The sequence below is a fragment of the Sminthopsis crassicaudata genome, chromosome 6 (assembly GCF_048593235.1).
Source record: "Sminthopsis crassicaudata isolate SCR6 chromosome 6, ASM4859323v1, whole genome shotgun sequence".
Taxonomy (NCBI): Eukaryota; Metazoa; Chordata; class Mammalia; order Dasyuromorphia; family Dasyuridae; genus Sminthopsis; species Sminthopsis crassicaudata.
Genome location: NC_133622.1, coordinates 29,097,997 through 29,125,951, shown reverse-complemented (window position 1 = coordinate 29,125,951; position 27,955 = coordinate 29,097,997). Strand labels below are relative to the sequence as shown.

General features: G+C 42.2%; 1 protein-coding gene across 4 annotated transcripts; it reads right to left on the bottom strand.

The window, feature by feature from the left end:
* On the bottom strand, positions 1–27,955 carry KLF3 (KLF transcription factor 3). 4 transcript variants are annotated; one of them, XM_074275123.1, is made up of 6 exons: positions 27,818–27,955; positions 17,109–17,204; positions 7,502–7,997; positions 6,474–6,627; positions 1,285–1,445; positions 1–535 (listed from the first exon to the last, which is right to left on the bottom strand). In XM_074275123.1, exons 2-6 carry the CDS (start codon positions 17,163–17,165, stop codon positions 354–356), a joined length of 1,050 nt encoding a protein of 349 aa, XP_074131224.1. In that variant the 5' UTR covers positions 17,166–17,204; positions 27,818–27,955; the 3' UTR covers positions 1–353. The 4 variants fall into 4 exon arrangements, with proteins under 4 accessions (XP_074131224.1, XP_074131226.1, XP_074131223.1 ...); XM_074275125.1 differs by lacking the exon at positions 27,818–27,955 and adding an exon at positions 27,788–27,806; XM_074275122.1 differs by lacking the exon at positions 27,818–27,955 and adding an exon at positions 19,787–19,905.

Genomic DNA, 27,955 nt, shown 5'->3' with positions numbered 1-27,955 from the left:
TGGATTTCTAATACATTTACTGGTTTGTCAATATATGATGAGTGAATACATGGAGACGCTGACAAACGGCTAGGTTAGTTTACACGTTCCCTTATGCAGTACATTAAACATGTCTAGGAGGGTTTGCTTAGCATCCCCAGAAACAACAAGTGTTCACATTCTTTAGGTCTGACCCGTGGCAAGGAGAAAGGAGGGTTAGATACCATCTATTACTGACCATATGGAAGTTTTTAATGGTATAAACTCAGTGATTCAGACCAGCTGAATCCAAATTAAAATGTACATGTAAAAAAATGAGTTAGAGAAAGGGAGGGAGGCGGCGAGAGAAGGGTGGACATGGAGGCTGGCGGACTTCAGACTAGCATGTGGCGTTTCCTATGTAGAGCAAGGTGGTCGGAACGCGAAAAGCTCCGGTCACAGTCTGGGCACTGGAAGGGTTTAATCCCAGTGTGTTTGCGGAAATGCCTTGTGAGTTCATCGGACCGAGCAAATTTCCACGTGCAGCCTTCCCATGTGCACTTGTAGGGCTTTTCTCCTGTAAAAGAGAAGAAAAAGGATTGACTCCACAGCCAGAAGGTTTAACATTTTCTGTTCCTTAGAAAGATGGGCAATGGCGTCATTGTCTCCCTTGGGAGGAGACCAGGGCCATCCCCCTGGGTCCGGACTCAGGGCTTCCTCAAGGAGGCCAGGGTCCAGTTGTCCCGGCCCAGGTAAAGCACTCAGACCCACTCCAAAGCCAGCACCACAATGCGGGATCCCTGAACCCCATCACACCCAAGGCTCGCCAAAGGCTCACGCTCCAAGCAGCCCCAGACAAGGAGCTGCCCCCCACCTAGCCCTGCGGCGAGGGACCGGACACAGCCACAGTAGTAGGACCTTCCCTGGTTGGCCAGAATTCCAAGGAGTCTCCCTTCTACTAAAGGGACACAAAGGAAAACAAAAAATCCCTTCTCCTGCCATAATCCAGACCTTTACTCATGTATTCCACATTATCTCTGATGGTAGGTGGTGCAGAGGATCAAATCCAGCCTCGGAGAGCTTCCACCCAACTATAAATTGGGGATACCTCCCAGGACCATGGTGAGGATCCAATTAGCCAGTATTTGTAAAGCCCTCTGCAAATGTAGCTAATACTAATTGTAAAGCCCTCTGCACATGGTGCAGTCCTATAGGAACGCATTATTATTTTCCTAATTGTTGTTATTCTGTTTCATTACTTTGATAGAGGTCCAGACAGACAGATTAGTTAGGGCTCTAATCATCTGGGTCCACTGGCAGTAGTACCTGTGTGGGTTCTTCTGTGGGCCTTCAAGTGGGAGCTCTTAGTGTAGACCTTGTTGCAGCCCTCGTAGTCACACCTGTGGATCCTGCGTTTTCTTTGCGTATCTGGAGACTCCACAGGTAGAGGTCTCTTTCCAGGCTGGACTATGACTGAAGGGTGGTTTCTGTTAAAATTAAAAAAACAAAAAAAAACCTTAAAATGGCAAACAGAAAGTCTACCTCACGTTCTTCAAGACTTCTAAGCCAATTAATTTATCTTACGCACAAGCACCAGCGATCATCACCTTTGTTTTTTCTTTAGTTCTGTCTACTTAAGAGCATTTTATCCCAGAAGCAAAATGATTTAAGCGGTCCTGAGCTTGTAGATAATAAAGTCATAAGCCAAGATTCCTGTCTCAGGCACTTTCTGCCTTGCAGAGGGGTCTCTCATAAAAGAAAATTTGCCTTTAATTTTTAAATAACAGCTTTTCTGTATCATCGGAGCAATGGTTCCTTTGTCTGTGCCAAGGCTTTATGGCCGCTCCTAGCAGAGAATTTCCTGTTTGGTGGCGGGTGTGTCTCCTTCACCCCAGGCTGGGAAGCAGGGTTCAGGCGGCCATCCCGCCCACAGGATGTCTGAAGCTGGCTCTCCACCTTCCCAGCCGCCCCATCTGGCTCTTAACCCCACAGGTACACAGATTCCTGGGAAGACATACCTCTCAGGTGGGACTTTGAATCAACATCACAAATCAGATTCCTAAAGCTGATCAGCTATAGTTTGGGTTTTGACTGCACACAGTAGATGCTTTTAAGTAAGTGCTCCATGTTTAACATGTATTGGATTACTTGTTAAGGGAGGGTAAGGAAAAATGTAGAACACAAGATTTTGTAAGGGTGAATGGTGAAAATTATCCCTGTCTATTTTGAAAATAAAAAGTTTTAATTAAAAAAAAAATAACTAAACACTCGAATGAGATCCTGAGTGAAGTATTTTAAAACACTATATAAACAGGTATTATTCTTCAATAGGAAGATCAAGTGAAATTTCCCTGCTACTTAAAAGTTGAAAACACAGCCCAGCAGCTTAGCTAATTTTGAAAAATGTTTTTTTTTCTAAAGACCAAGAATTCTCCCAGATTCACATGTCTACTTGACACTTTTAATGAAATGATCACATGCTAATAGAGCAACTGGCTCCAATTTCAATGAAAAACATTTTTTGGTTTTTATGGCTGATGACATAGACACTGCAATGGCAACAAATCTCAACTTGACCGGAGAAAATTAATTTTTATGCCTTTGGGTTTATAGAATGGAAAAAAGAAATAGATACAAAAGGGAAGGGGATGTCCCTAACCGAATACACTGAAGTATAGACCCCTTGGAATAAGCTTGGATGTTCTGAGCCCCTTTTGAAGCTCTGTGGGTTCTGAGCCCACCTTGCAACCTGTCAATCACATTCTCCATTATGGCCATTTGTGTTCTCCATCCAAGTTCTCCTACTAGACTATATGCTTCCTGAGGGCAGGGATCCTATCTATCTTCCTTGTTCCTACAGTAAGGAGGTGTTTAATGAAAGAAATGAATCAAGGTCTCAGGAATAAAACTGGAGAAGAGTTACAACTGCAGGTAGGATATTCTACAAGAAAAGATGGGGTATATTTAAGAATTACCTAAAGAAAGAGAATGGTTGCATTTCAAATCAGCATTTATTAAGCTTCTACTACAAGGTGGTAAAAATGCAATTATTGTGCCTTAATAAGGAGAGGAGAAATCCACATATAAAAAAATCCCAGAAACAATTCCTCTCCAGGGCATAATTTTTCCTCCACAGTGACTTAGACCAAAGCTTTATAGAGAAATGTTACCTATTAAAAATTAATAAATAATATGTATTTTTATAATCTATACATATATATTAATGATAATATATATATATATATATATATATATATATATATATAAAATATAAATAATAAAATAAAAATAATAATGCTGCCTTGGGAGGAAATTACCTTAAAAAAATCTCCTCTAATCATGTTCAACTGTAATGACACAGTTGATATCATTGATAATCAATTATGATTAAAATAAAAAATGATTTTTAAAAATGTAGCTAACACTGATAAAACTACTGTGCACCAGACACTGTGCAGAGTGCTTTCCAATTATTATCTCACAAATCTGAGAGGCAGGTGCCATTATCACCCTCTTTTTACAAATATGGGGAAAACAGAGGCTGAGTAAATGACTTGCCCAGGATCACACATTTAGTAAATGGTTCAAGCCAATCTGAACTTCCTGACTCCAGATTATGGCACCAGCTAGCCATCCTACATACATTATCCTTCTGATTCAGCTTGAAAATCAAAAATATTTCTCTTAAAAAAAAAAAAAAAAAAATTGAACAGGTGTATATATACATACATGGTATAAAAAATGATGGGCAGGTTAATTTTAGAAAATTATGAAAAAATTTGCATGAAACAATGAATTGAAACAAGAGGAACCAAGAGAACTCTATACAGTGATAGCAATATTATTACCCCACCTCTAAGGAAATAAATGCTAAGATATGTGTGGTAGGTGGGGAGACAATTTGGAAATTATTATAATAAGATAAGTTAAAGTGTACTTTGTCTATATTTTATTTATATTTTGATTATATTTTGTTTGCCTATATTTCTAAATTTAACTTTCATTTAGAGTAACTTGTATAAACCATATGTTCACTTGTTGATGAAAAAGCACCCCAACAATTATAATCTGTGAATTATAATGGATTATGATCCTTAAAAAAAAAAAAGTACTATATGTATAATAATTTAACCAGTGGACTGATGTGTGAACTAGCAAGGCCAAATGAGGTGGAGGAAGGAGGAGGCAATGAAAGGGGAAACTTTTAAATTCCTTCTTTTGGGGAGGTGAGGAGACTTTTCAGCCTTTATGTTTTATATAATAAAAAAACCAAAAGCAACATGTGTCTTTAATGACAAAAACCAAAGCAACATGTGTCTTTAATTTCATAAATCAATATTTAGATATTTCACATCTATAAGCTACTTATTAACTATTGTTAACAATTTTACCTTTGCCCCACATTTTAGTAGCTAATGTTATGCTTTGACAGTAGCAGACTATTCTTACCACTTTTTAAAGCTATTCATATTCATAATTAAAATTCTAAAAACTGTTTTGATAATTATAAACAAGCAAAAAGCTCTCGAGGATATTAGAAATAAGATGGTATGCCAGAACCTCTCTGGATTGGTCTTTCCAGGGTTTACTTAAAAGCCAAATATAAGGGGGCCTGCTTAATGGTGAGAAGCTCCTCTTCCAAAACCCCCGAGCTCCCCAGGGTCCAAACTTCTGAGGTGAGTGAGGAGGCTGGGTGCTCTTGGGGAACTTGGTGGAAAAGGTGGCAATCTTCAAGCTGTTTCAGTCTTAAACACACTTTTTAAAGCTGGTTTCCCTGAAGTTGGCTAGAGTAAAAAAATGAAAAATTCAACTTAAAAAAAAAAAAAAAAAAAGACCAGACATTCCATCCCCTAGAACTTTTCCTTCCAAATATGGTTGCAAATGTATAAAACTGCTCTCTTAAAAACTGCCTTCCTGAAGCCTTCGAAAGTATGCCGTGTCAGCATGCCATGCTTCAAAGAAATTAGTTCTGAAGTCTTATTCGATGCCTCCAGAGTAAGGAATACATAATGGAAACATCCCTGGAACGGGCTGAAGCGGAGCCATGAAACTATAGGCTGAGGGCTACAAGTGATTCTTTCCTGGCCCGCCGACTGGCTGTGTGGGACACCACTGGGGATGGTCCAAGACATGACTTAATCACATCTGTGTGTAAACAGCATTCATCCAGGAGCACACTGTCCAAACGATGGAAAACTTACTGGTGAAGATTCACTACAACATTTAACAACCACTCATTTAGAGAGTGATTTAGCCGATGTCTAAGTTTTTGGTAGTGTTAAAAATCAGCGTTTTACCACTCGGAAGTAATACAAAATATAACAGTCACTCGATTGTATAGTAAAGAGATCACTGAAAGACATTAAAGTCTTCGCTATCTGTTACAATAATTAAAAATTAGTATAGAAATTTTAAAGAAAAGAAATGAAAGTTGACTTGCAAATTGTGGAGTATTTAGAGTTAAAGACGTCAGAATCCAACTCTGCTTTTTACTTCCTGAGTGATGAGATCATTCAAAACAAAATGAATTTTCAGGCTCTCCTCAATAAAATGAAGACTTTTCATCCAATTTTAAATTAGATTCTGAAAGTAATGGGGTGCTATTTTCAAAATAACCTTTTAAAATTAAAATCCATTACAACTAATATTTAAGAATATCACAGCCCTTTCTTTTGATCATCATGGATTACTTTGGCAGCTTGGTGAAACATGTGAACCTTTTCTCATTAAAAAAGAATAAAGTCTGGGTAAAACTTGTTCTCTCCTCTTAACTAATGGGAGTTCACATTCCTACTACCAAAATGAGAGAGTCATAATGATCAAAGCATAACCTATTGTGAACAGGATTGAATGTGAACTCTACTAGGGCCCAACTTCTTAAACTGTCATACCTAAATGTGGGTCATGAAATTATGACTTTTTAAATCGGTAAATGTTTGATTTGCATCTCTATTTTTTACCTGTGTTTCTGGTATGAATGTATATTATATATAGGGTCATGTTAAATTTTCTTGGGTGAAAAGGGATCACAAATGGAAAAAGTTCAAGAAGCCCTGGAATTCTAGAAAATATTGGTCTTTTGAATCTGAAAAATTCCAGTGGAAAATAGGGATCACTTTGCTCTGAAAAATGGCTTAATAAAAGAGAATGAAATTGAAAAGAGGATGCAGGGAGTGTGGGAAGTGGATCAGAGGCTGCAGTTCTGGTCCCCTGGTATCAAACTGCATGCTGAACCTAATAACCGCAGATGGCCCAAAGAATGGGGCTCCAAGGACAAAGAATGGGGCCTCTCTAGTTGGAAGGCCCTCCGGGTTCTTTGATTTGTAACTGTAGTGATTATTTCCTCAGCCTATCTGTGCCTATCTATATATCTATATAGATATATACCCATAGCCTATCTATCCCAATTTCTGGCTCACGCAACAGCCGATGGCTGATCCTGCTGCCACCATGCCCTCGGCCACTTGATGGCAAACGATTATGGGCGAATGACAGGTAGGCCCAAATATACTTACTCTTGCAACATTGCAACTTGTGGAGGGGATACTGAGTTCATTAGTGGGGGTGACATTTCTTCAGGATAATAATCTGTCCTCTGTGGTTCAATCCCAGGCTCTACTTTGATTTTTTTCTGCAAAATAGGCTTCTCGTAGGATTCGATTACAGGTACTGGATGGGACAAAAGAGAAAGGGAAATCAGTTTCAGGGCCCTTGTTGAGAAATGCCAGGACTCTACCACTCTCGGTGGGAAAACACTGTTTGGACAGCCCTATCTCAAGCCAATGTTCTCCTTGCCTCTCACAAAAATGACAAAGTTCTGGGTTAAGTCTCACTGGAACCTTTGTTTTAGCAGGCAAAAGGAGAAATGCATGTTTTTCAATCTTGATTTTGAAAATTTCCCATCTACAGTCTAACTTCCTGCTCTCTACCAGCTGAAGAATAAAAGATATAAACATGGCCACACAGTTCCCAACTTTTTAAAAGAATTTAGTAAATGACTATTGGCTTATCTTAAATCCTAGAAGCCCAGGGAGCTGCCCTCTAAGCTTTCTGGAGAGCACAGTCCCCAATAATCTCAGCAATGAATCTTCTAGGGTGTCCAAGGCCATAGATGTGTCATATTGCTGCAACGTAAGGTGCAACACTTTTGCATCTTTACTTGAGTCTACCATCAACATCTTTTAATGCTTCACTTGTTCCTGGTTCCTTTCCTTTCTTACCTAGAATTTCTCTCTCAGATGTGCACCTCAAGCCTGCAAATTATTTAATTTAATAATTTAAATTATTGCCCATTATGGCCACAATAATGGGCAATAATAATAAAATAATTGAAATTATTGGCCATAATACCATTATTATGACCATGATAATAGCCAATAATAAAAAAATAACAATAATTTAAATTATTGGCCAAAATAATATTATCATGGCCACAATAATGGCCAATGATAATAAAAAATAATAATAATTAAAATTACCGGCCAAAATAATATCATTACAACCACAATCATGACCAATAATAATAAAAGAGAGCACGTCTTACCTTGCATGCTACTTGTATTTTCCAATTCATCTGCTAGGACAGTAGAAACCATTATAGGCTGCTGAAGGTGACTTGCGTACATGAAAGGTACAGGTTGCACAACAACCGGCTGTATAACTGGAAGGATTCCAGGGCTGCGAATTCCGTGTCGAGAAAGGGCCGCCATCACCGGTGGGATCGACAACGGCACGCTGAAGGGCTGGACGCCCGGCGGAGGTGGCGTGAACTTTTTCATAGGTGGGCTAGGCGAGGGCATAGTTAATCCAGGTGAGGCTCGCCTGTGAGAAGTCTGAAATTTCAGCGGGGAAGGTGAACTTCCGGCCGAAGGTGGGGAACTCCGCTTGTTCACTGTGAGATCGACGGGTTCCATCTGGATTCCATTAGAACTAAGGCCTTCCGGGGTCGGATAGTATTTATTGTGTAACATGTTCGGTGTAGAATAAATGACACTGTACTTGTTTGACTTCATGTGTTCCATGAAATTAGATGGATAGGACTATTGGAGGAAAAAAAAAAAAATTGCGTAAGCAAAAAACACGTATATTGGGAAGCCTATTAATTAGGAAGAAAAATACTGATTTAAAAAAAAAAAAAAGTTTGACAGTTTTAAATGAGGTCCTATAGCCCAGTAATCCCAAACCTTTGACCCAGCCACTACTACACTCCCAAGTTCAAAGAGGAAAAGGACCTGTTTACAGCAATTGTGTTTGTAAGATCCCAAAAATGGAAACTGAGGCAGGAAAAACCTACTAACCTACCCACTGGAGGGGCTAGAAATTGTGGAATATAAACATAAAGGGTTATTTATTATTCTGTCCTAAGTCAGGATGAAATGAATAGTCTCGGAAGAAAGTGGGAAGACAGTTATGAGCTGATACAGATGAAGAAAGTATGGCTGGAAGAACAATTTGCATTACAACATTTTCAAGAAAAACAGCTTTGAAGGACTTTAGAACTGATGGCTGCAACGATAAAGCAGGAGTTCAGCTCTGGAGATGAATCACACCGCCCACCTCCTGCACACTTAAAATCCAGCTCGCAGCTGGCCCACAGCAGAATGTGCTTTGCTGGACTACCCCTATTAGCGGGAGAGTTTCTGACTTGGTCCATGGGGTTGGAGGGAAAGCAGTGAGAGGGAGAGAACTTTAACCCCATAAATAACATGAACACAATGTCCTAAGGAGAACAGGGTTCTAGAAATTCAGAGAACTCCAATAGAATCCTTTCCCCCATTTATAATTAAATTGAGCAGTGAGATGCTGAAGAAGCAGCTAGATGTCACTGAGACTGGAAAGATCCGAGTTCAAATCCAGCTATATTTATAAAATATATTTGTAAATACACTTTATTAATTATTAAGTGTATTTAATAAATACCCTTATTTATAAAATAGGCTTTCTAATAGCACAATAATCAGAGTTATTGTGAGGATCAAATGAGATAATATTTATATTTTAGCTTTTGACAAAAATGACTCAAGTCTATTTTGTGGATCAAATGGAACTGCGTGGGCTGCACTTAAATAGATTCTGAGTGGGATAAAGAAATGTACTCAAAGGGAATGAGGAATCTCAGGAGGCCACAGGGAGTAGATTCAACATTTTTAACCATCACCAGGATTAAGATATGGATGCTCTGCTTATTAAATATGGATATGACACAAGACTGGACATGACAGCTCACATGGAGCAATAGCACGATGCACCCACTTAAAGAAAAAAAAAAGCTAATGCAATCACGGGCTATGTGAATGCTGGTAGGGTATCCAAACCACCAACATCTGAGTGCTGTAATTAATTCTGTGTGCAAGAGTACTGGCAAACTGGATGGTGAATTGTTTGAATTATGATCCATATTAGATGGAATACAGCGTAAGGGAAGATGGAAATGAAATAAGCATTTATTAAGCACCTACTATGTACCAGGTACCATTCTATGACTTCATTTGATCCTCAAAACCACCTGGAGCGGCAGGTGCTATGATTACCTCCATTTTCCATTTGGGAAACTGAGGCACCAAATGTCACCTGTGTGTCATACAAGTCACAGGAAGGTAAGGTCTGTTTCCTCCCAAGTTAAGAACACTCCAATAAGGAGAACACCAACAACAGAACCAGCACTGAGAGGGGCATTAAAAAACCAGACTTAACTTCCAGTCTTATGGAAAAAGTCTCGGTGTGGTCACCAGCTCAGGCTCCCCCCCAACATCTGACTGCCTCCCTGCCCCTAGAAATGGCTACTACTAATGGGTGTATCCACTCCATCACAACCAGTCTCCATTGTCGTACTAAGGTCACGAGTATCAAGAGCTAGCCATTACTTTGGCTCTTTAAGCTTTGCAAATTGTTGTCTCACTTAACCATCCATAGCTATTCCCAGAGACTTTGTATGTGTAGCATACATAAGTGATGATGACTTTACACTGTGGTATCTGTCATAGAAAATCCCATCATAAAAATGACAAATGGATGTGCCTTTCATTCAACATACACAATTCTCCCTCCAAACTCACATGAATCCACCCTAGCAATCTAACTGTCATCCAGACTTGAGGAAGACACATCATTCTGGTATTAATTCATTTCTAATTTACTGCTTTTATGTCTCATTGTCCAAATCGATAAGATCTGCCTTATACTGTAAGCTTCCAAAGAGCAGGAGGGACTGTCCACAACCTGAATTGGAGTTTTGCACTAAAAAACATACACATAATAAACATTTTTGATGACAGTGAAAGAACCTATTCCTATTCCCAACATATCAGTGGATATATATATATATATATCTCCAATATGAGGTTTAACATGATGTTGACTATTTAGTTGCACTCATCAGAGGGAGGAGATTTAAAGAATATCAAAAAATGGAATCCCCCAAAATAATTTCTCTTTGGTCTTGGAATGAATACAATCCACTCTATCCTTATTTCTTTCTACTCCAGGCTTGGGCTCTCATGTGAATGGTCTAGTTTCAGGGGATAGCCAGGTCAAGGCTGATAATCTATGAGTAGATAAGCGTGTTTAACAACTGACTACAACTGCATATAAAGCTAGAAGTTAGTTCTCCCGGCCTAAAGCAGCTGCCACACCCACAGCCCAGCCAAATTCCTTAATTATAGACCTGATCTTAATAGTTTCAGAGTAATCTAATTTTAGTGTAGTTTAAACTTTTGGGAAACACAAAGTCCAGAAGTTTAAGTGTATCCCGTCTCTACCACTTACTAGTTGTTTTAACTTGCTTGGGTCCCAATCTCCTCATCTATACTAAGAGGCCCCTAGGCCTTCTACTAGATGATCTTGTGAAATCAAAGTTCCCCACTGATTTAAGTGATATGGAAATTCTTATTGCAATGAAGTTGGATATTCTTATGGGAGAGGAAAAAAGGTAAACTTTTAAACAATTAAAAGAAGGCAAACTTTCAAAATCTCCTTGTTGGTCTGTAGCATTAGTTCTTGTCCCTCACACATATTGGGCAAGTCTTTGCCTTTCAAGACTTTGGACAATTCAAGTTGCAAAAAAAGCACCTAACTGAACTGGTGGAGGGAGTTTCTTTATCTGGGAACTCTCCATAGCAAAGAAATAAGTCATAGGTGCAGTTTCTCTATCATTAATTGACACTATTCCCACTTTGAAAAACAGGAGATGTGGAAAAGCAACCTTAAAATGCATGCAAAATGTCTGTTCTAAAAATCAGTCATGGGTTGTTCCCATAGTCAGGAGTCCGTGATTTTGCAGACATGCTCCCTCCACCTTATAAACCTCTGCAACTGGGGAGGTCATTTTCAAGAACGTGCATGTTGGTCTGTGGCTAGGCTGGTCCTTAAACAGCAGACACGTGGCCTGCAACGTTCACGTCTCCAGCCTGGCAGGGCCTGCCAGAGCTTGCGCTGAGATGGCAACTGTTGGGAATATGGGTCGCCTCAGGGTCATGAGGAGGCATCTGAGCAGGGTTTCTGTGACGGCCGCTGATTTATAGAGGACACATACACCCCCAAACCCCAAAGATATCACAGGACCATGTCCTAGAACCACAGTAGCAGGCAAGAAGCCAAAATGGCATCAGGGTCACTGCAGAGTCAACAAAAGACCTTACTAAGGAATGTATAGTGCAGGCTTAAGTTTATGACACTGCAATTAAATACAGCACAATGGCAACCAAAACAAGTTTCATCCATCTCAAGTCTCACTCAAGACAAAAGGTCTTAATTTGGATCATAAACTGTACAAAAACGAAGAACAATTTCTAATTGTTTTGATTCAGCAAAGAGCAACTTTCCTCTTCCATTTTCACTCCCTTTTCTCTCTAATAAATTTTCTTCCTAATAAAACTGCAAATAGTTAGAACTTCAAACTAAGTGGAATTTATATAGCTTTAAGGAAAAGCAGTAGATCTGAATAAAAAACCCAGAAAACCAAGAGCTCAAAACAGACTCAGAGCCTACCCTGAAATCAGAACACAAAATCTATTCATTTACATATTTAGAAATAAACCTTGTATACCTAAGAAGACTAGATATATCTCTAACATCTATAAATGCATATACACAAAATATAGATCCCTTGTGTATTTATGTATATCTATCTGCACACACAATGCTAAAGCACCAAACATGAACAAGTCTCTAATTTATTGGAATCAATGACTTTCCTACTTGAGACGGTGCAGAAGTGGCAGAAGAAGGACCTGCCCGCCTGCCTGTCTGCAGCAGGTCTGGGAGGTGGCCCAGAAACCTGGGAGAAGCTCCGGTCCTAGGAGAAGCTCTGGTCCTATGGAACATCCCAAGTCTGAGGACTTCTTCCTGTGGCCCTGAGCATCACGGCCCACCAAATAGGACATCCTATGGCTGGTTCAGCTGTGGGCTTCCAATGTGGCCAGTCTCGGGGAGCTAGGAATTTAGGCGGGAGGATTTTCTAACTTCATAACATTCTCAAGTGTTTCAAACCATAAACTCAGGAAAAAAAAAACAAAAAACAAATAAGATATAGCCTCATAAACATCGTGGGCAGTCTTGGCTTGTGCCGTGGGTTTCAAATGAATCCCCTTCTCCTATAACAACCCATTTTCTCCTTTAAATAATGGAAACCATTTAGGGATAGAGGGGTCACAAGAACAAATCACTGAGTTTAAGACTTCTGTCTTATTTTACAGGCCTGGTGACTAATTATTTCAAGTCTTATTGCACCACAAAAGACACACAATTGTTAATAAAACCTTCTTGCTAAAGAAATTTTGCTGAGATGTTTACCTAGACTTATAAAAGATGCATTTATTTTAATTATTTAGGTGGAGCTAATAAGCAATTATAATTAGCTTGGTTTTACACCACCACTTACTATTATCTTAACACAGTGGAGAATTCAGTGTGCAATACAGTTCTCCCTACTGTATGACTGATAAAAGGTTCATAGTGGGGTGTGCCTTGGGTGTGCCCCAGATCACCTGAGAAGCGTAGTTATTGTTCATCACCTCCCCATACGAAACACTCCCTTTATAACAAAGTCATGAAAACTACCCAGAGAGCAGAAAGAAAGCAAATCCAAAGCAGGATTATTACTTTAGAGAGAAAAAGAACCAGCATTTCTCCCTGACTACTGATGGCCAGAAAAATGTAGCTCTGAAATGTGATCTGAATGTGGAAGGGGAAAAAAGTTTTTTAAAAAAATAGCAGGCCTTCCTTTAAAAAAAAGAAAAAAAGGAGTTTGCTCAAATATAATTGCCCCCCCTTTTTAAAAGGAACCCTCTTTTCTTTCCTCAAAAGGAATTGATATTAAGAAAAAAATATGTTCACTTTAATTACATGCATCCAAATAGTAGTTTTAGGTTTAACTTTAAAAAACTAAACAAAACACACAATGAAGGTCAAAAGTCCATTTTCTCCTAATTCCTCTGCATGTCTAACAAAAAGTTCCTTAAGAAGGGGAGGGCACGGAAGATTTTAAGATGACTGGATGCTCCTTTCCTAACAGTGCTGCTACAGAACGAGGATTTTCTATCCTTGTTTTTCTTCAGTATTGGTTTAGAAATCCATCACACATTCAGTTGCCAGAATTCTGTTTTTATGAATAAACGGAGCCGATCAAGTGATGCTTGTGCTCCAATAGTTTTCAGTGGCTCCCAAATTTCCCGGAGAAGCCAGGAGCTCAAAAATCCCCAAGCTGGCATCTCTCCTGGTTACCTCTCCAGTCTTTTCTTAGGTTACTCCATTAACACTCCAAGCTAGAGCCACAAGGAAAAACACCCTGCAAAGGGACTCCAAAGGGGTACCCATAAAACTGATCCACGTGCTCACCTTCAGCTCTAAGGTTACCTATTCCAAGGTGAGGGATTTTCGGGGGGCTCCTACACCCCTCACTCAACCCCCAAGTGCTGACAGCAGCACTGGGAGCACCCACATCTGTGCCCCAGCCTAGGGATGACTTTCTCCTTTGCTCCCCCTTCTTTTTATGGGGCTCTGGGGACCCAACTCTGTGTGGGGAGAAAAGGGAACTTGGTGCTTCTCACATATGAATCAGGTTCAGTGACTTGGCCCAAGACATTTTAAAATATTTTGTATTTAAGAAAATTATTTGATGCCTATATTGCATTTAACATTATGTTTAACATATTGGAGGGGGTGGGGAAAGGGAGGAAAATTGGAACACAAGATTTTTCAGGGGTCAGTGTTGAAAAAATTATCCTTGAAAATAAACTTCAATAAAAAAGAAAATTATTTGTATTTAAATATAAAAATAAAATACTGGCTTATTTAAAATATTAGTTGTATTTAAACTAACTTTTTTTACTTAACAAGTTTATGGTCCTCAAGTTAAGAACCTCTGGTCAACCCCCATATTTTATAAGTGAAAGAACCAAAGTGCAGGATTGGAGCCCAATATTTTGACCCTAAAGCTCTTCCTTCCTCTATCCAGGAGGCAGCTTCACTAGTTCCTTCAGAAGCAAATATTCTATGCAGGAAAGGGATGGATTTAGGAAGGAATCCAGTGGACTTCTTCCCTAAAACCACTTGCAAATGAGAAAGGTAAAGAAGCTTTACTTAAAAACAGACTTAAAATGTGCTGTAATAATAAAGCACCATTTCTATTCTTTTTGACATAGATCTAAGAAAAAGATTTAGCCCAGAACCACCAAAATTATGACACCCTACCCAGGAGTTCTGCCAAAGCAATTTACTGGGATTTTTTAAAAAACCAAAACATCCATACTTTACTCATAGTAAATGCTATTCTTCCTCCTGAACATTTTACTAGTAGAAGTGCACTTTTAAAATTCATTAATAAGAAGGGAGTGCCCTCTGTAGCCCAAGACTGGGCTCAATTTATCCAAAGGCTCTCCAAGGCCAGGGTGGAGTCCCAGGGCCAGGAAGGTGTGGTTTATTTATAAACAAACAGAAGGTAGGAAGAGCAGGATCCACACCCTTCAGGGTAAACACAAGGGGAGAAAGGGCTCCTTCAACCAGAAGCACCAATTTCATATAAAATTTCCCTTGTAATGGAATAGCCAGAAATGTAATTTTAGCTCCTTTGCTGGGTGAGAGGGATTCCTTTTACTTTTAAAATCATAAAAGAAATAAGCCTTTTGGTGACATCTCTAGGAGAACTCTATAAAGAGAATTTATTTAATACTTTCTCCCCTTTTTCTATCTCCTTCAATTCCACTTTGAGTTGCAATGGAATCCCAGGAGTGGCCATTCTCAATTTGGCTGGTTTTAAACTTTAAAGGTGGCATAAAAAGGATATTCTATTATAAAGTCAGAAACTATTTTTCTCTCCTAACTCTAAAGTGGAACTACAAGAAAACCTCAACAAACCTAAGTCAAATAAATAAGCATTTATTGAATCCCTACTGGAACAGGGTTTTTTTCCCTTCCCATTGTGCTCCTAAGAATCCAGAGTCAAATCAAAGAAAACAGATTTGAAATTAGGGATAAAAAGACATTCTGGGCACATATTGAGTGCTGAGCTTCAGCACAAGCTTCCAGAATTAGCATTTAGAACTGGAAGGTCATAGAAATCAAAGTTAAAGTCTGCTACTATCTTCTGCCTATAAAGGGAATATACCTATTTTAGAAACATTGAACCAGAGAAATACCTTCTTCCCTGATATACCTGACTTCTGATTATATCCAAACCAAGAATCCCCCAAATTTTAAGGATTTCAATCTATTTCTGGGTAAAAGAAAAGTACATTTGGAAAGGAACCATTAGTTGCAAAGAGAGTCCATGCATTTTGATTTCATTTAAGAGTACAAGTTAGGATGTTACAGAAATCAGTAACATCATCACAATTTACTATACTGGGTGAATTTACTATACTGGCTGTCAATTATCATAATAACTTAGCAATACAGATTTTTGTTTTTGTTTTAAATCAGACTCCTGGGATCTATTTCCAAGCCAATTCAAAGTCCTAGAATCACACTGGATAAAATGTATCATTTGAGAGTTCTACATCATTTACAAAATTAATCATAATTTCTGTTTATTTCTATTTTAATGTATTGCCTTACTAATCTAACTGTCAGCTCATCTGGGGAAATTTTATACCTTGATTTTCCCTAGTGTTATTCAGAAGCTCAGTGAGAAGATCCTTCAAGAGTTCAGGAAAAGAACAATTTAAGTTTGTACATTATTATTAATTTTCATCACTGCTTTTCTATTCAAGAATAATTACTCTATGCTCAATATTAAAGTATCATTTCCTTCAAGACAATTCTTGCTTTACACTTCATTGTGGGCAACTGTGTTTAAATTTCACTGGGCTACTTGAAGATTTTCTACCAAAAATTACAAATAGTCATATCCATGGAAACTCAATTTCTGCAGCCTCAGAGTGACCTCTATGTGTCTTGTATAATAAACACTTTTAGCAGGAACAGCCACAGCCAATACATAAAGATGATCTAATTTTCACAGCTTCTCATTACCAGCCTAGGTCCAAGTTTTTCCCCTTGTGAATATTTTCCAAGCCCATGGAAGTAAAAGAAGGAGAAAGAATAAGGTTGAGAGTTGTTATTGAATACTGACTAAGCGGGATCCTCCCAGAGTTCAACTACTCCCCCTTCTTTGAAGTCCAGGACTTTTGGCTTGCTACTCTTAAGGCCGAATAACTAAAGAGACAAATGACTGGCAGCCAAAATGGACTGAAATTTCCTAAAGATTCCATGAAAGATGGCTTAGGCAACATGGCGACCAGCGTCAGCAAAGTGTAATCAGGACCAAGTGATGAGTAGCAATAGCTCTGATCCATCTAGCACTTGATAGTTAACAAAGTACTTTTTTCACAAAACAGCATTTAACACCTCAAGGTAGAGATCTGAAAGATCTAGCTGCAGGACCCACCCTTTGACCTATCCCGGCCAAGTCCCTTTAGGTCTCCAGGCAGCCAATTATAAATGACCCAGAAGGTGACTTACCTGTCTCAGCAGAGGGACTTTGCTCACCTGGGAGCTCACAGGGCCAGTCACATTACCAGTTACTTATGTGACTTAGCACTGGTGACTTTGGGAAACCTTCTACTCAGAAAAACTTAGAGAGCTGCCAATCCCGTTAGTCAGGAACAGAACACAGAGAATTAAGGAAGCAAATCGTTCATCTTTTTGGGCCTTACCACTGAGACAGGATCCATTGCCTCTTGCTTAACAGGGACAGGGTCAAACATCAGCATTCTTTTAGTTAAATCCTCCAAGATGCTCTTGTGTTTTGTCTACAAAACAAAAACAAAAAGAGAAACAGATGAAACCTCAAGTGATTTCAAACATAAACTGCTACCCCCCAAATTAAGATGGAAATACAACCCCTCCAATATAGACTTAGAATGTCTGCCTTTGTTTCCTCAAAACCAGCCTGGCACCCTGGCTCCCAGGGCTAAGTGGGAAGGATCCAATCAGATAATGGGCATAAGAACACACATTTAAAGCATTTGCTGCTTAAGCTGGTGATCTCTATTCTATGTTCTGATTAACTTTCTAACTTTAGTGTTAATATATAGCTCCATGGCAGAAATGAACTACCTTTAGGGAATAAATACACAATAAAAAAACAGCATAAAGTATAACCATCACAACTGAATGCTTTATGTCCAAGGGCCTGGTGCTGATTCGTGTGTAACAAAAAGGCCGTGTGTGGTATCCACAAGCCTGGAAAGAAACCAGTTTCTTCCATAAAAGTGTTATTATAATAGAGCCCCAGCCCTGAAGTCAGGAGCACCTGCGTTCAAATCTGATCTAGCTGTGTGACCCTGGGCAAGTCACTTAACCCCAACTGCCTCAGCCAAAAAAAAAAAAAAAAAAGGATTATTATACTTTTAAGGGACATTTATTGATGGAGTGTTAGATACTGGGTCAGTTGACTGAAATCAGTCAATTGACAACAAGTCAATATCATTTAAAAAAAGAATATGAAAATTACTAACATTAAAAAAAATTGAACCACCTCTGCTTGGGACTGTCAGCCTCACTGCTTAGCTCTGGCTCTCTGGGCCCAAAGGGTTCAGGAACTTCTCCAGTCTGCTGGGGAGATAACTGGGGCCCTGGGGCAGCCTGGGTGGTTTAGGCAGCAGGTTTTAAGTCAGGCTCCCGGGAGCCCTTCTGCGCCTGCCCGCTAGGTGGCAGGCTGCGCCCACGCATCTGCCGTGGCGGTCAGCCGGGAAGGCTGGTTTATGTAGGGGAATTTTCAATCACTTCCTTAACTTGCATTAAGGAGGTCGCTGAGATCTGTAATGGGTCTCCCCCCTTATGAAAGCTCCCTAATCAGTCACACTTAGGCTCTAACTTTAATTTTAATCAATTTATCCACAACCAAAGCACAAAGGCTGAATTATGGACGACAGCACCACCGAGCCACCTTCAGGACAAAGCCTCCCCTCATTGACAAGAGGGTTCCTGGAAGAGAAACTGCACTTCCAGCTTTCAAGAGAAAGGGAGCTTAGGCCAGGCAACACCACCCAGGTAACAAGCAGGGGGATAAGGGGGATATCAAAGAATCGGAGTATTTTCCCTCCAAAGTAGAAGGCAGATTTGCAAATCCCCTTTATCTTATCAGGCCCTTATCTTGCAAAGCTGTCAAGGCAAGGGCCAGAGTTTGGCTAAAACTCAGCAAACGTTTCCCATTCAATGCACTTTGGGAACTGGTAACATTCTCCTAATCTGGGCTCCCAGAAAGGCTCGCCCAGGCTCCCAGCACAGGCAGCGCCAGCCCCCCATCCAGGAAAGACGGTGCTCAGTTGTCAGAGTCAGCTTTTTGGAAGTCGAAAAAATGTTAGGCTGTTCCCATTAGGCCTGGGCCCCCGAGCAGGGGCCATTTGGTGAAGGAGGGGGTGGGGCTTTGCATTTCTCGGCCTCCTGGTGCCCTCGCACAGGCCCCGGCTCAAACCTCCTTCCGGCGGCAGAAACCCCCCAGATAGACGTCCCTCCCCCAGCCCACACCCCCTGTGCTACAGAAGTATTTCTCCCATCCTCCCTCCAGTACAGCTGGTCTCCTTCGGCATCAGGAAGAAAGCAACTTGAATGAATATGTAAATGGAGAGCCTTTAACTTACCCAGTCAGATATAAATATTTATAAATACAGAAATATTAAAAATCATGTCATTTTGAAAAGAGGATGTTAATGGAACAAGAAAAAACAAATCCTGGCCACATAGGGAAACAAGATGACCCCAGGTCCCCCACTTCTTCGACTGCCGACGACTCTCAGGATCCCCCCACCCCAAACATCATCTGGAGGGGTCCCACCTTACCAATATTACAATGGAAATTCACTTTGTTTCTCTTAGTATCTCCAGAAACCACAAGCAGCCAACTAAAAACCATATGGAAGGGCTGGGAGTCTTTGCAGCTTAGACCAGTTCCTTTTGCATTAAAATGTCTTAAATAGTTAATTCTTTGGGTCCAGAGCCGCTCCAGAGATCCAGCGAGCAAACTTGGCCACCCCTTCCCTTTCTGCGGCCCTCTCTCCTTTCCAGCAAGCCACCCAACTCTGCTTTCTGGGCTCCCACCCATTCTGCTACACCCAATGGAGCGCCGCCAAGGCCCGGCCGACTTGTCCAAACAGGACATGGCTTTTGATAAGATTCTGCCCACACCCTGTACTTCGGAAAGACAAGTGAAGCAATTGATTTTGCATGTAAATAAGGACAGGTGCAAAGGTAAAGTCCAAGCACACTCCCTCCCCATTCTGGGTCTTAAGCTTCAGAAAAGAAAAAAAAAATCCTTTATCAAAGGTCGACAAGCTGGGAGGCCCTGGGAGTCACAGTCCCCAATGTTTCCTGACTGCGGGGACCCCCTCACCCCGCTTCCCGGAGCCTTTCCCTGCACGTCCCAGGCTTCGGAGGAGTTATATAAAGCAGCTGGAGAAGGCCGCAGGGAGCACATCATCCCTCCTTTCCCGGGCGCATTTCTCTCTCATCTGGGCCTACCACATCTCCCTGGAAAGGCGGTCCCACCCTGCTCCACCCAGCAGGGGACCCCACCCAGAGTCCCACCCAGCTGGGTGTGGGAGGATGGGAGGGCCCCTTGGCTTCAGTCAGTAGCCAGTTCCTGGAAATTCCGGCCTGAACAGGGATAGCTGGCAACCTTGTAAATAACCAAAATGTAGCTATCATCCATGACTGGGGTGATTTATTGAAGGCTCTTGAAAAAACGTTCCCCACACATCCAATGGCCCAAGTTTATGAGACTCGGGACCCAAAGCAAAGGAATATTTTCATAATCGCCCTTCCCCTCTGAGAAACATCGTAAAGCTTAAAACAAAAACATCTGATATAAAAACAAAAAATAAAATCCAGTGTGTCTATAAAGAAAGCTCCCCTCTTCCCCAATTCCCTCTTCAGCTCCCCTATTTTTTCCATCAGTAGCACACCATACTCCAAATACGGGTAATTGGGATCTCCCCTCTTCCCTTCCACCCCAAAAGGAAGCATCAGGCCTTTCCACCTTCTGACCTCATCCAAGTGAGATCAGTGAAGGAGCCGGCCACCTATTATAGTCTCTCCCACCTGCAGCCGGTTTGCCCTAATCATATACCACAGAACACGGATCAAAGTTCGTGTTCAAAAATCTTAGCTCCTCTCCCTTCCTCCCACAAATAGTTATGATGCACCCTGAGTGTGCACAACCATGCACGAGACGTCTCGGATATTAGGCAAAAGCAGAAATATTTGGATATCTGGAAAAAACTGAATTTTCAAGCAGAGGAATGACACCATCAGCTCTGCATACACAGTGATGCCAGTGGAAGTCAGAACTGAAAAAGAACTTAAGTCATGGTTTCCTCCACCAGCCATCCGTCTTTCGCACTTGATGGTGTTCGAAGGTTTACAAAACGCTTTCCTTGCAAACTCCTTGTGAGGTAGACTGTTTAGTAGCTACGGCTGTTTTTTCTGTCAATAAGTCAGTCAGTAAGCCAAGTGTGGCCTGGGCTAATAGATCTGAAGCTCCAAGTATTTCTAGGGTAATCACCTTACAAGAAATGGGTCAAGCCCAGAACCCAAGGAAAGATAATGGGGAAAAGACTTGTTGGGTGAGTCAGTCATTCAGAAGAAACTGCTTTAGACACTTCAGAGTTCACAAAATGTGAATCATTATTCAGAAACAATTAGATACTAAGTATGCATTTACTAAATAAATAGACTGTTTGATGTACTCAAGCAGCAAAGACTGGGGATGGGGGATAAACAGGTAAGTATATTAGCCAGAAAGTCCCAGCCCCTAGAGAGCTTACACACTAGTGTACCACTCAAAGCAAGTTTAACATCCTCCAAGGGTAGGAGATCTGTAAGGAGTTAATGGGCAAAAACCAAGAGCCAATGGATACAACAACAACCCAAGGAGGAAGGAAGGAAGGAAAGGCTGCAACTGTGACTTCCAGGGGTTCTTCAGGTCAACTGAGTGAGTGGTCCAATGCTGTTCTCCAAGGAGCGTCCACGTGCAGTCCTAGATCACAACACTTTCCCTCTGAATATGGAGGAATTAAAGGAGCCCCTAAAATAATTCCAGGCAGCTACACATGTACAGGGAGACTCAACTGGGGCACCCTTCCCTCAAAGCAGGTAATTATAGCCCCGTCAGGCCCCCAAACTTAAAGCTATCTATTATTCTGCCTCTCTGACACACCTGTACTTTTGTCCATAAAAATCCAAAGGAAAAATTGGCAGCTTTATCTAAGTCAATACGGAAATCCTCACTGTAATTCTATGAAGCTGTGAGGGTCAGGCACTTTCATCCCCATTTTAGAAATGAGGAAATAAGAGGGACAGAGGTGCCCAAGATCAAACAGCTCGTCTGAACTGTAGCCAGGACCAGAAATAGGCCTCCTAATTATTTCAGATCCTTCCATGTAATGAGGACCTTGCAGCCCATGCTGAGGGGCCTGCTCTTTTAGGTGAACTCACCCTCCAAAGAGGCTCTCTGGGGGCAGTTTGGTGGGGGTACCTCCCTGGACAGCATCCAAGAAAAACCCGCCTTCCAGTGAACTGTTCTCATCATAGCAGAGTTCCAGGGCAAGAAATCAGCTTGCACATGCTTTTTTTCCAGGTTTGCTCCCCAAAGAATTTCCTACCTCTCTCACATAAGTGCAAGATATCATGACTGACTGACATGAACCTCAAAACAGAGCCCCCCAAATCTGGTGATAAAGGGGTATCACTTGATGAAGAAAGCTTTCTAGTGTCTATTTGTAGCTCTAAAATGACCAAAATTCTAATTTTATTTAATTAATAATTATTACTAATTGCTTAAAAAAAAAAAGATCCTCAACAATTTACAAGAACAAAGTTAGAGAAAAACTGGTCTTGTTGAGTAGATAGCAGATGGCCTTCCCTTTTTAAGGACATTTTCCCAAGGTGGAATAGGAAAGAGGAGCTTTGGGGAGTGTCAGGATGCAAACTACTGAAACAGATAAGGGAGCTGGGTTAGGTGATTAAGCTCAAAGGACAGTGGTTGGGGAAAAAAGTAAAGAATAGGAGCAGGGAGGGGGGAAAACCCTTTCTTTACAGGCAGCCCTTTTTGTGTGTAGAATGTACTGAGCTAAAGGACTGACTCATGGACGTTCTGAGGTCAGCCTGGTTCTGGCTCAATTCCTTGGAGTGAGGTCTAGACGGGCCCCAAGTCATCCCGGGGGACATCTGGGGCCCGACACAGATTGTCAACAATCTCGAGGGTGTCCCAGAACCAGCGGAGGCCCCCCTTCATCCCCCAGATGAAGAGGCTCATTCACCCCCCAACACACTGTGGATTTGGCCGGTATGGGCCAGCCCCAAGCATGTAAATGGTCTGATGCTCAATTAATTTACTACATTTTACTACTGTTTCACCCTTTTTTTGTCTAGGGGGGTGGGAGAGATGACTTTGCTCGAGTGGGCAACTGGGGGCAAAAAAGCTTCCCCACCTTGTCTTGTGTTTTTTAAGCAGCAGTTTTTCTGAGGCTAAAACATTCCACCTCATTTGTATGGTCACCGATAACTTCAGAACTGCAAAGAAATGGCACATTTTCCAGAGTTTATGTAAGACTGGTTGGAAATCAATACATTCTCATATAGAGGTATTTATAGCTGGCCCAGACTTTGGACTCAGAAATAGTAGATTTGTACAGCACTGTGTCTCCTTTATTTTAATAACCACTAGACTCCAAGGAAGGAGGAGAATGGAGGGGGGGAAAGCAGTGGCTACGTCCCTTAGACAATGCCCGGCCTTATCAGGGCAGACTGCTGTCTGGTTTCCTGTCTCCGCAATGGAGAGAAGAAATAAAGTCTAGTAAAGTGAACAGATCATTCTTCTAAAAACAAGTATGCTGAGTAGTCTCCTAATCCTCTCTGCACATGACTTTAAAATTAATTTGGATTGGAATCACATAGATAAATAAACTAGGCTGTGCGTTTTAAGGAAGAAATCTTGGGAAATAAAAGAGCTGAATGTTTAAGCTGATCCCAGCCCCTTCTTTAAAGAAAAAGGCCCAAATAAAGGCATTTCCTAGTTTTTTAAGGATGAATTTGCTTTTTTTTTTTTTACTTGCTCAAACAAAAGTGGGTCACCCATGAATAGATCTGACAACAGGGTATGAAGTTAGCATCAAGGAAAGCTGAAGAACAAACAATTCAGTTTGGCAATTTTATAGAAAAATGGGGGATAAGTGTACAAGGGGATTTCAGTGAGGGAGAACAAAGATGAATGGAAAATTGATTAAATAAGTGTGGATTTTCTCAAGAGATGAGGCTGTCGTTCCTCAGCATACCAATGTTTGTTAGTAATTAGAGTGACTGTGCATCAGCCATCACTAAAATTTCCCATTATTTCTGAGTTTTATCATTTAAAAGTTTGCTGAAGTTTAATCTTGTTGGCTAGGGATCATATTCCCTCTGAAGTCAAGGAGCATTATTAGATTCCCCCAAAGGAAAGCCTATTCAGAAAGGGTTAAATTCTGTCTGAAAGCATGTCTGCCAAATACCATATTTTGGACTGGAAGCAGCTTTAGAATGAAAACACAGAAGTTTCGATTTTAAGGAGTCACTGCCCAAAGGGATGGCTTTTCCTTTCCCAGAAAGAAAGCACAATTTTAGACACTTTCTAAAATCTCATCTTCTGCTAAAGCAAAGTTTCTCTTAATATATTAGTTCCCAACATTTTTCTCAGAGTGTAGAAGAGGTTTAAAAGCAGCAACTAGGATGTCAAAGTATTCATGAGATTTTTCAGATACCGAATATAAATTATAGAGAATGATTTTCTATAAAACTTTATGAACACTACCACACAGAAGGATCTAATCTCCTCTAATTCTCTCCTACTGAAAGAAAATTTAAGACCCACTAGAGGTTAACAAAGTCATAAAAACTCACCAAAAATTAAATTAGCTCTCTTCCAACTCAAATCATTCCTTGAAAATTAAGTTATTGGAGACAACAGGAAAATAACTTGTAAATGTTATTTTTCTTAAAAAGCCAAACCAAAATGTTCAACTGCAAATGGCAGAGAAAAAAGAGAAATTCTATCAAGTCATCGAATGACAGAAAAGTGGTCCATGCTGCACATGCTAAAATTCTCCTTAAGTTCTTAAAGGACTCAAGAGCTCGCAAAGCATCCTGAATAAGTTTCCCTCCGTCCAGCTCTCCTTTTCTTTTTCTCTTTTTTCACTTTTAATCCTTTTTTGGAGTCAGACCCAGAATAATAAAAAAATTCTTCATATTCCCTTTAAAAAATGCATCTCCCCCCCTTCAGTCATGCAATGCAATTAAAAAAAAAAAAAGTGTTCTTCAAAATAAATATCAGCAGAGAATTCAAGATGGCCCAGAGTACCTGAACCCTCCAATTACAGAGCAATGAGGACTATCTGGGGCTCCAACTGAACAAAGTAGCCCATCTTTCTCCAGATGAAGCTCTCCCACACCAAACTAACCGTGGTTAACACACAAACACCTTCAGAGACCTTCCCTAACAGGAGTGAACAGCATCAAAAACTATGATTTGGGATTAAAATAAAAACTGCATTCGCGATAAACACGGCGGAGTGCAGGGGTGTGTGTGAAAAGGGTAACTGCCTCCTCGTTATGACATAACCCAGGCATCTTAAGCAATCGCCAGTGTGTGGAGACATGATAACTCCCTGGGTGGGGACTGGGAGTTCAGGGGCAGGGACCGGGGGCCTGGTCTGGGCTACTGCTCCACCAGAAAACAGCCTGAAACAGGAAAGAGCACACACATATGCCACTAGGAATGTATGACGCAAACGCCAGCCTTGAAACAAAGAACAGGAAACGGCTCTGCTGGCGGAGCTGGAGAGAAAGCACAGAGCTCCACTGAGCGGCCCTCCCTGACCCTATATTCATGAGCAGCTGGAGTTTTTAAAACAACAACAGGGAGTGGAGGTGTGGGTTCCATGGGTGTGAACACCTCCAGCGGCCGTCGGGGACCTACCCGATTTACAAATAGAAGGCACATCCCAAGTGAAGCGGGGAGCCCCGGTAATTAACACCGGCCTCCCTTTTGTTCCTCTGCCCTTCCTCGCCAGGACCGAGGGGGGCCGACGTCTCCCGGTAGCATTATGGCTCCACTTTACTTTATTTGTGTGGGGAGGATGGAATAAAATCAGAACAGATTCTAGATCCATCCCCAGCATTGCTAGGAGCCCAATGGGATCAGTTACTAAAACCCTCCTCAAATCGGGTTCATTCATTCATTCATTCATGATTCTGAACGGCCAGAGCCAAAAACCGGGGAGCTCAGAATAACCCTGAATCTCACCCTCATGACACTCACACGGACACCTGGGATTTCATGGTTATGTCATTGTTAGGATACTAGGTTTATTACTGGAAAAACGGGAAGCTCAGAATAACCCTCCATTTCTCTCTAATGATGGCCACCCACCCGGAGAGAGATGTTAGGTCATTTTGTTACATGGCACCAAATTTATCACTGGAAAATTCTTTGAACTCTGTGACTCTCCCCCTTCCTTGTCTTTTAAAATTTAGATTATTCCTTTGCTGCCTCTTAGAAACGTGAGGAAGCCATGTGTGGAGAACACAGCTAAAAGTTAAAAAAATGGCATCCCTGTGACCATAGTAACCAACTTGCCAAATCATCTATGAAGTAGATCTATTTCTATTATTACTTTGCTACTTGTCCCAATATCCGGATTTTTTGCTATTCTGTTGTTTTTTATACTTGTTTTCCATAGTAAAGCACATACAAAATGACTTACACAAGTTCAGGTACAGAAGAGCACATTGGTGTACAAATATTTTGCACGATGATAGCCTCCTGGCCAGCGACCTCAGTCGTCACAAAGTTTAAGGGAATTTAAAAACCCTTCCGATTTTTGCAACAGCTAAAGTCAGTACTGCTAATGTCCCAAGCATTCACCCCCAAACTAAAATACGGACAGAACCTCACCTCCCCCAGTAACCTAGGGACTGAACTCTCCAGACTTGAGGGATGTTCCTGCTTTCAGACTAAAAGCCCCCAAATCCTCCTCGGGGGTCTCCGGATGATCAAATCCAGATGTTAGTGAAATGCACAGCACTAGCCACATGTCACAGCTATTCGGTGGAGAACATTTGAGGAGCAGCGATTCTACCCGTTGGCACAAAACACTAAATCCAAGTGAAATCTCAGGACCGCTTATCTATTTTTCAACTAGACCAAAAAAAAAAAAAAAAAATAAGGTGCAGACAAAGCCCTTTAGGCGAGTAACGAATACACTGAGCGGGAGCCCGAGTTACATCCCCCCCAAGGTAGTGCTGTTCAATGCTCCAAGCCACCGGAGCAAGGGTTTTCTCCTAAATGCTTCTTCCAAAGCCAGTTCTCTCTCCTCTTCCCTAATCATCATTTTGATCATAATTTAAGACTGTTAGAGGTGACTGGAGGAGATCCCATTTTCCAGTTGGGGGGAGGGGGCGCCCTCTCCAGCACCCGCACTGACATCGCAGCTCACGAGTGGATAGCTCCCCGGCCAGGGCCGTGCACGCGAGCCCCGGGGAGGGGGAGGGGAGAGCGGCGGGTCCCCCCACGGAGTGCCAGAAGCACGCGGTGCTAAGGTAGGCACTGCGGCAGCTTCTGCACGCAGGACACCCCGCACGCCCCGCGGAGGCAATCCCGGGATCGTCTCGGGGCGGACCGCCTTCCCGGAGTCGCCGGCTTGGGGTCCGGGGAGAGCCCCGTCGGTCTCCTCCTCCCCCAGCCCCCGGGGTCCGTCTCCGGGAAAAGTGCTCCCGACTCCCCCAAGTTCCTCCTGGGCGGAGCGCGGAGCCCCGAGGAAAACTTCCGACCCCGGGCGAGGGAGGGGGTGGGGGGAGGAGCAGAAGGGGAAGAGGGTGGGGGAGGGGGGTCGCGTCCCCGTGTGTCCAGTCCACCTTCCTTGAAACAAGGTTGCAACAGAGCTGGCTGGCAGATTTCTGCTGGGGAGGGAGGGGGAAGGAGGAAGGCCGGGCCGGGGAGGGGGAGGGGAGTTAAAGACCACACAGGTGTAAGAAAGGCGTTCCAGGCTCCCTCCCCGCCGCCTTCCCAGCTGCGCCCCCCCCCCCCCCGCGCCGACCCGAGCCGGGTCCCCCGCATCCCCTCCAGCGCCGGTCCTCCGGCCCCGGCCCCCGCAGAACCCCGGATTTGCGGTCTCCCTCCCTGATGCCGGCGGGGCCCCGCCGCCCCCCCTCCCCGTACGTTTATCTGTTGCACTTTCAATTTAAGAAGGAAAAGCCGCCCCCTCCCCCCTAGCCCACAGAGGAGCGGAGGGGGGCGCGCGCAGCCCGCGGGCCGCCCCGGAGCCAGCCGGGCGCCCGGTCCCTCCCGCGGAGCTGCACATACCTAGCCAACGTCCGTTCTGGGGAAACTTACTTGGAGCGCCGAGGTGCTGAGGCGGCAGACAGGAAATAAAAGCCCGGGATCAGGGTTTCCTCTAATCCCCCGAGTGCAACAGTGTCAGCGGAAAAGTGGTGCGCCCATGCCGGGCGGCCGGGCCGCGGGGGGCGCACG

Excerpts from the sequence above, each read along its gene's own strand:
- KLF3 (XM_074275122.1), bottom strand. The coding sequence starts at position 19,873 with ATGATGTGCTCCCTGCGGCCTTCTCCAGCTGCTTTATATAACTCCTCC. Across the intron at positions 17,205-19,786 it reads GAAAGGCTCCGGGAAGCGGG|ACAAAACACAAGAGCATCTT; the intron begins GTGAGGGGGTCC and ends TTTGTTTTGTAG. Across the intron at positions 1,446-6,473 it reads CAAGTTGCAATGTTGCAAGA|AAACCACCCTTCAGTCATAG; the intron begins GTAAGTATATTT and ends TAATTTTAACAG.